We start from the raw sequence: 7,433 nt of genomic DNA, 5'->3' as shown, positions 1-7,433 counted from the left end.
CAAAATAAGAATTTGTTCTTAACTGACTTTCCTAGTTAAATAAAGAATAATAATAATAAATATTAAACCGCTTTATAACCGGAGCCGAACTGGCAGACATAAGCTGTGTGAGTTTCACGTTTGGGGAAGATAATTTCCACCATAAATATGCACCTTTTATAATAAACTATTAAATGCACCTTTTATAAAAAACTATTAAATGCACCTTTTTAAAATAAACTATTAAATGCACCTTTTTAAAAGAAACTATTAATTGCACAATCACATTTGCCTTCACTTTCGGGAACAGTGTTTTCCTGCTAATTGATTGCATGTTGGAACATTCGCACTAATCGCCTACCACCGTGTGCACATTGATACGCATCTAATGTGAAGAAAAAGCCCAATAGAAAAAGCCTTAATAGTTTATCAACATCGTAAGCTAAACGTTCTGATCTGTTGCATCAGCCTCACTGCTTTAAAAAAAATACAAAAATTGGATGCGAGTTGCTGTATTCAATTGGGATCTATCGCATCCCACAACTGTCCTACAGTATGTTTGGCATATTTATTTATTTCACAGAAGAACAGTTGACCAATAGCATAGGTCAACTTTTGCACTATGGGGGATAGTACATTGGGCATAAGCTGCTGCTGTTGGTTAGATCGACTCATCTGATTGGCTGACGAAAAGTAAAATGTGGACAGTTCTCTAACATTTTCAATATGCGCCTCGGGAATTGGACGCGCGCAGTTACGCCCCCCGATGTGTCTGTCTTCATTACTTCTTAGCTGAAATGACTGTCAGATGGACCAATCACGTGACGGGCATTGGCTACATCTGAAGGAACCATGTGAGTGAGAGTAATTATAATTATTATAACACCCACATTGGCCGTAAAAGGCAACCATTTTTTTTAAATGGGGCATTACAGCCACACAAGGGGGATGCCACCGGGAAACTCTGAGAATGCTGAGAATATTGCCAAGTGAAATTGTGAATGAGAGACTGATGAAGTGTGTTCAGCTTGCGACTTTTTTTTCAAATCATCAGAGTCCCATCATGCAGCCTTATTAATATATTAAGAATAAGAACATATCTCAACGTTCGTATATCACAAGTAAAGTCGAATAAATAACTCTGAATGAAGCATATGAGAGAACCGGTTTCTTTGTTAACCTCTCAACACAGAATAGCCGCATGTCTGCACTTTCTTTGAAATCGTTTGGGGAAAATATAATTTTATTAAGCTAGATGCTGGATGCAGCTGGATGCTCTATGTATGTCTCAGCTCTAGTACATATAGCCTGTAGTCTTGTGGAAGCACAGCTGGATGCTCTGTGTATGCCTCAGCTCTAGTACATATAGCCTGTAGTCTTGTGGTAGCACAGCTGGATGCTCTGTGTATGCCTCAGCCTCCCCACTGGAGTCCCGGGTTCAATCCCTGCATCTACTTCACTGTCTTCCCTCCTCATCTGTCTCTGTCTCTACTTCTAACCTCTCCATTAAAAACAACTACAACATCTAATATAACCCCCTTTAAAAAAAACACATGGTTCACATCTTGTTTCTTTGAAGTAGTAAACACATCTATAAGAGATTGGACAGGTGTAAACCAGGTTACCATGGTGTCTGATGTGGGTAGGGATAAGGGACATGCTGATTGGGTGGTGGGTAGGGATAAGGGACATGATGATTGGGTGGTGGGTAGGGATAAGGGACATGATGATTGGGTGGTGGTTGAGCTCTTTTCATGGGTCCCTTTAATAACTCCAAGCCTTCCCACAACGAAGGGCGCCTTCCAGTTCGTTCCATTCTTCTTTGCGGTCTGCAGCGTCATCATCGGATTGGCTGGGACTCATGGGCTCTGCCTTCAGTCCGATGCTAGGCAACCAATCCCTGTCCTCAACGTTTAGGTCTATATTATCAGCATGAGCCTGGCTGGGACTCACGGGCGCACCGCAAGCATCCTCCTCTTTCAGCTGGAGTGACCGAGACGTTCCCTGCTCCTCTGATTTAATTGAATACACAGTCATTTCCTCCCTATTTTCTGTAGGGTCACTCCTCTGAGTGTCGACCCTCTTAACAACCATCTCCTCTCCTGGGTGAGTTTTTCTCATGTGTCTCTTTAAGTTTCCAGAATCACTCCAAGCCTTCCCACAACAAGAGCAAACAAATGGTTTCTCCCCCGTATGAGTCCTCAGGTGTCTCTTAAGACAGCCAGCTTTTTTGAATCCCTTACCGCATTTAGTGCACAAGTGTGGTTTGAGAAAAACACTTTCTGACTGGGAAGTAGTCACATCACTCTCCCTCTGCTCTGGCGTGTGCCTCTCTAGATCAGATTTCGCCCCCAGTCTGTTGCTAGGCAACCAAGTTCCTCCCTCGTCACCGCCTTCAGAATAATCATCGGCTTGGATGGGACTCATTGGTGCACCGCTGGCATCCACCAGTATCCTTCTGATGTCCTCTTTCAGCTGGAGTGCCGGAGACCTTCCCTGCTCCTCCGATTTAATTGAATCCACATTCATTTCCTCCCTACTTCCTGTAGGGTCACTCCTCTGAGTATCAACCCTCTTATCAACCATCTCCTCTCCTGGGTGAGTTTTTCTCATGTGTCTCTTTAAGTTTCCAGAATCACTCCAAGCCCTCCCACAACGAGGGCAAACAAACGGTTTCTCCCCCGTATGAGTCCTCAGGTGTCTCTTAAGACAGCCGGTCTGATGGAAGCCCTTTCCGCATTCAGAGCACACGTGTGGGTTCTTCAGAGGATCCCTTGGCGGGTGTTGTGTCTTAATGTGTGATTCCAGTCTTTCTGCGGTTATGAAACTCTTCTTACATTGACCACAGCGATGAGGGTGATCTGTGTGAAAAACCTCCCGGTGATGTTTAAGGCTTGATTTTACAATGAACTGTTTCCCACAATCAGAGCAGTGGTGAGGTTTCACTGTGTATTGTTTATTAACAGTATGCCTTCTCATGTGTCTCTTTAAGTTTCCATAATCACTCCAAGCCTTCCCACAACGAGGGCAGATGTACGGTTTCTCCCCAGTATGAGTTCTCTGGTGTGTCTTAAGACTGCCGGCCTGCGTGAATCTCTTTCCGCATTCAGAGCAGATGTATGGTTTCTCTCCAGACAAATACAGCAAGTGTCTTTTCAGATTGGTTGCTGTGGTAAAATTCTTCCCACAGTGATCACAGATATGGGAGCCAGGCCTGTCTCCTGAGAGGGTTTTGTGTTGTTCCGCATTAGACCAGCTGTGGGGTTTCTCTCCTGTCTGTGTTGCCTTGTGCATTTGAAGGCCACTCTGCCCCGGTGTCTTCCTGCAGTCGACAAGCCGCACAGACACCCTCTTCAGACCGCACAATAAGGCGCTACCGGGAGAGGCACGACTCGGGGACTCAGCGAGGGTGGAGGAGGGCAAGAGAGGCTTGTCCTGGAAATCAGAAAAATAGACATGGAATCAAAAATCAGGGTGCTGCGATTTTTCTGCCACTGAAGTCCTGAAAAAACACTTTCAGGGTAAAGGATTAAAACTAGATAGAAAGTATGTAGAAAAGATAACAGACTGATACATGTCTCAATAATATAATCTGAGAACTAACAATCATCAAAATAAAAACCAGACAGTCAGGGAGAATAAACAATGCCCAAAACAATTAATTTAGCAGAATTAATTTAGATTTGCTTTGTTTAAGCAAAATAACACAGCAATAACCATGGCAAAATGCATAGAGTTCAAGGAAATTAGCTTCAAACTCCAAAATCTTCTCTCAGGTCCATGGCAGAATACGTAGAAACGCAAAAAAAAAATGTTGCTTTAAGAATGTGTTAAAAATCTCTCTCAGCTCCATGGAGAAATTTGAAAAGTTGCAGAAAATTGGCTTAAAAATGCTAAGAATTCTGTAGACCGCCAAGATGGGGGCCTCAAAAATGCTGTCCAAAATTCAACTGAGCCAATGGGCCGAACCCGCCCATTGCCACGCCCCCATGCCACATCCCCACGCCACGCCCCCCATGCCACGCCCCTATGCCGCACCCCCATGCCACACCCCTATGCCACACCCCATGCCACGCCCACCCCCTAAGTCCATTTTTGATCCAGAAAAACCCTTAGTGTGGGAAACGCTCTACTTCCTGTCAAGGAATTTGGAAGTCTCAAGAGTCTTTCCTCGATGACTCTCATCCTCGATTACTCTGCCTCCTTCTCAAAATGCATTGGAAGACAAAGTCCAAGAGGTGGAGTCTCCGTTATTCTCCTCCCAATGCATTTATAAAAATAAGCTTGGGGAATCAAGGAAAGACTGTTGGGAAACAAAATACATAATGACTGGGAAATACTCACGCAACTGTGGCGCTCTCGAGCTGACTCCGCCTCCAGTCCATCGCTAGGCAACGTAGCGCCTCCCACTTCGTTCCATTCTTCTTTGCGGTCTGCAGCGTCATCATCGGATTGTCTGGGACTCATGGGCTCTGCCTTCAGTCCGATGCTAGGCAACCAATCCCTGTCCTCAACGTTTAGGTCTATATCATCAGCATGAGCCTGTCTGGGACTCACGGGCGCACCGCAAGCATCCTCCTCTTTCAGCTGGAGTGACCGAGACGTTCCCTGCTCCTCCGATTTAATTGAATCCACATTCATTTCCTCCCTACTTCCTGTAGGGTCACTCCTCTGAGTGTCGACCCTCTTAACAACCATCTCCTCTCCTGGGTGAGTTTTTCTCATGTGTCTCCTTAAGTTTCCAGAATCACTCCAAGCCCTCCCACAACGAGGGCAAACAAATGGTTTCTCCCCCGTATGAGTTCTCAGGTGTCTCTTAAGACAGCCGGCCTGATTGAATCCCTTTCCACATTTAGTGCACAAGTGTGGTTTGAGAAAAACACTTTCAGACTGGGAAGTAGTCACATCACTCTCCCTCTGCTCTGGTGTGTGCCTCTCTAGATCAGATTTAGCCTCCAGTCTGTTGCTAGGCAACCTAGTTCCTCCCTCTTCATTCCAGTCTACGTCATCTGATTGGCTGGGACTCATGAGTGCACTGCTACCCTCCTCCTGTGTCCTCCTGATGTCCTCTTTCAGTTGGACTAACCAAGACTTTCCCTGCTCCTCTGATTTCATTGAATCCGTATTGTCCCACATTTCCTCCATGACTTTACGCCTTAATAAGCGATGATTCATCCCTTTAATTTCAGGGCCATCCATTCCACAACGTTCACACATGTAGCGTAAATTGTCCTCGGTTAAATTCCATAAACTCTGTTCGATTTCATCCATCAACGTTTCCTTCTCTGAACTCATTTTGTCTCAGCAGAGTTAGAATGTTTCTTGGTTTAAAAGAAATCTACAACAACTGGTTATTGACCGTAGCTGTCACTAATGTGAGGTGTCTCCTATATCTCCCTTTACACTAGGCAAGTCAGTTAAGAACAAATTATTATTTATAATGATGGACTACACCGGGTCAAACCCGGACGACACTGGGCCAATTGTGCGCCACCCTATGGGAGTCCCAATCACGGCCGGTTGTGATACAGCCTGGAATCAAACCAGGGTCTGTAGTGATGACCTCTAGCACTGAGATGCAGTGTCTTAGACCGCTGTGATACAGCCTGGACTCAAACCAGGGTCTGTAGTGACGACCTCTAGCACTGAGATGCAGTGTCTTAGACCGCTGCACCACACAGGAAGCTTCAGGAGGTGCTGTTTTGCCAGTTATTCCAGGGTGAGCGTTATCTCAGAACACCAGCTCTTCTTCCTGTCACCAGAACAATGGAATCTCTTTGTGAGGTCACCTGTGTAAAAATAGGCAGACATGGTGAAAAGGTCAAGTCGGACGAGATCAGTTTTTGACCAAACTGCCCCCTGTAATTTATTTATATTTTTCCTCATTCAAACTTGACCGTTATGATGGAAGCCTGGAGGCTGTTCTTGGCATGCAGATATTGCAACTTGTCTATGGATAGCCTAATATAATATTGACTTGTCTATGGATAGCCTAATATAACATTGACTTGTCTATGGATAGCCTAATATAATATTGACTTGTCTACGGATAGCCTAATATAATATTGACTTGTCTATGGATAGCCTAATATAATATTGACTTGTCTATGGATAGCCTAATATAATATTGACTTGTCTATGGATAGCCTAATATAATATTGACTTGTCTATGGATAGCCTAATATAATATTGACTTGTCTATGGATAGCCTAATATAACATTGACTTGTCTATGGATAGCCTAATATAACATTGACTTGTCTATGGATAGCCTAATATAATATTGACTTTAAGATTGGAGAAAACCTAAATAATATCAATAAGAACCGTGAACTGTATGCTGACATCTATTTCAAGCTGTTGTATTTGGCCATTTATCAATTCATTGGCACAATATCATGCGTTTAATCTTTTAAAAAGAGAAATAGGCACTAGGAAAGTTTATATATGACAGACACATTGAATTAATCTGTAGGCTATGTACATAGCTAGCACTGCACAGCCTTTGTTCCCATGTTCTTACCCAAACCGCACCTGTTAAACACTGTAATAGCGCTCAAAACACAGTGATGTCGATTCGCGCAGGATAAGTACTATCAGAGGATCTTGGAGTTTGCCCCCAAAAAAAACATTTAGGTTATTCCGGTTAGAATCATTATTCTCCCTCCATGTGAAAATTACTGGACATGCCAAATTCGCACGGGGGGAAATTAGGTTCGTTGAGTTCTGTGCTCGTGCGCATAATTACTTTACGCGATCTCCCCCTGTAAAACGAACCCCGTCCTAATGGGGACAAAAGCCTTTTGTACCGTCAAATGTGTCGTGACATTCTATTTCTGTCAAGTCCATCAAATGTTTAAATGTTCTATATTTCCCCGTCACCATTTCATGTTTACTTAATAGAACAATATAATAGAACAATATTAGTGATCTTCAATACCATTTAAATTGAAAAGGTTTCCACAAATGAGGACTTTTATTTTGAAGGGTACAATTTGGAATTTTAGAAGCTAGCTAGCTAGCTAAATAACATAACAGGAACATTATGTACAACAGCTCATTAATTATATGTAGAGTCCCCTGCCTGTTCGTACCATACAGAAAACAATTGTCGTTTTATTCCTGTATCGACTATGTTTGAGCAGAGATTCAAATGAGTTAACAGGAGCTATTGAGCAGCTAGCAACCCAAGTAAAAAAAGTAGCAATCTGAAGAGCAGGTACATAACAGTAACTAAGCTATGCAACCCTAACGACGAACTAACTACATCGTTTGAACAACCCCGATACCTAATGCTTTACTGACCAGCTATATTCCAAAATTGTCCCATTCTTGCTTTAATCAAAGAAGAATTGCGTCCACCATCTTTGGTATTGATACCGTTGTGAAGCGGGCAAGAATAACCAGAGATACAGTTATGGAGATGAGAAACTCCAGTGTTATCGTGTTAAGGAC

The 7,433-nt window shown here is 43.3% G+C and overlaps 1 protein-coding gene across 1 annotated transcript; it reads right to left on the bottom strand.

Annotated features, from left to right (window-relative positions):
• Nucleotides 1–1,204: 1,204 nt before the first annotated feature.
• LOC118379199 (zinc finger and BTB domain-containing protein 17-like) lies at nucleotides 1,205–7,433 on the bottom strand. Its single transcript, XM_035766201.2, has 3 exons — nucleotides 7,284–7,433; nucleotides 4,324–5,768; nucleotides 1,205–3,414 (listed from the first exon to the last, which is right to left on the bottom strand). The coding sequence occupies exons 2-3, from the start codon at nucleotides 5,272–5,274 to the stop codon at nucleotides 1,744–1,746; spliced, it is 2,622 nt and encodes an 873-aa protein (XP_035622094.1). The 5' UTR covers nucleotides 5,275–5,768; nucleotides 7,284–7,433; the 3' UTR covers nucleotides 1,205–1,743.

Source organism: Oncorhynchus keta, unplaced genomic scaffold (assembly GCF_023373465.1).
Source record: "Oncorhynchus keta strain PuntledgeMale-10-30-2019 unplaced genomic scaffold, Oket_V2 Un_contig_16909_pilon_pilon, whole genome shotgun sequence".
In the NCBI taxonomy this organism is placed as follows: Eukaryota; Metazoa; Chordata; class Actinopteri; order Salmoniformes; family Salmonidae; genus Oncorhynchus; species Oncorhynchus keta.
Note: the sequence above shows the minus strand (reverse complement) of the source record. Positions and strands in the feature narration are given on the sequence as shown.

What these genes read in the sequence shown, in the direction of transcription:
- LOC118379199 (XM_035766201.2), bottom strand. Translation starts at nt 5,274, where the DNA reads ATGAGTTCAGAGAAGGAAACGTTGATGGATGAAATCGAACAGAGTTTA. An exon ending in CTCGAGAGCGCCACAGTTGC is followed by an intron (nt 3,415 to 4,323) that starts GTGAGTATTTCC and finishes TCTGATTTCCAG; the next exon opens with GACAAGCCTCTCTTGCCCTC.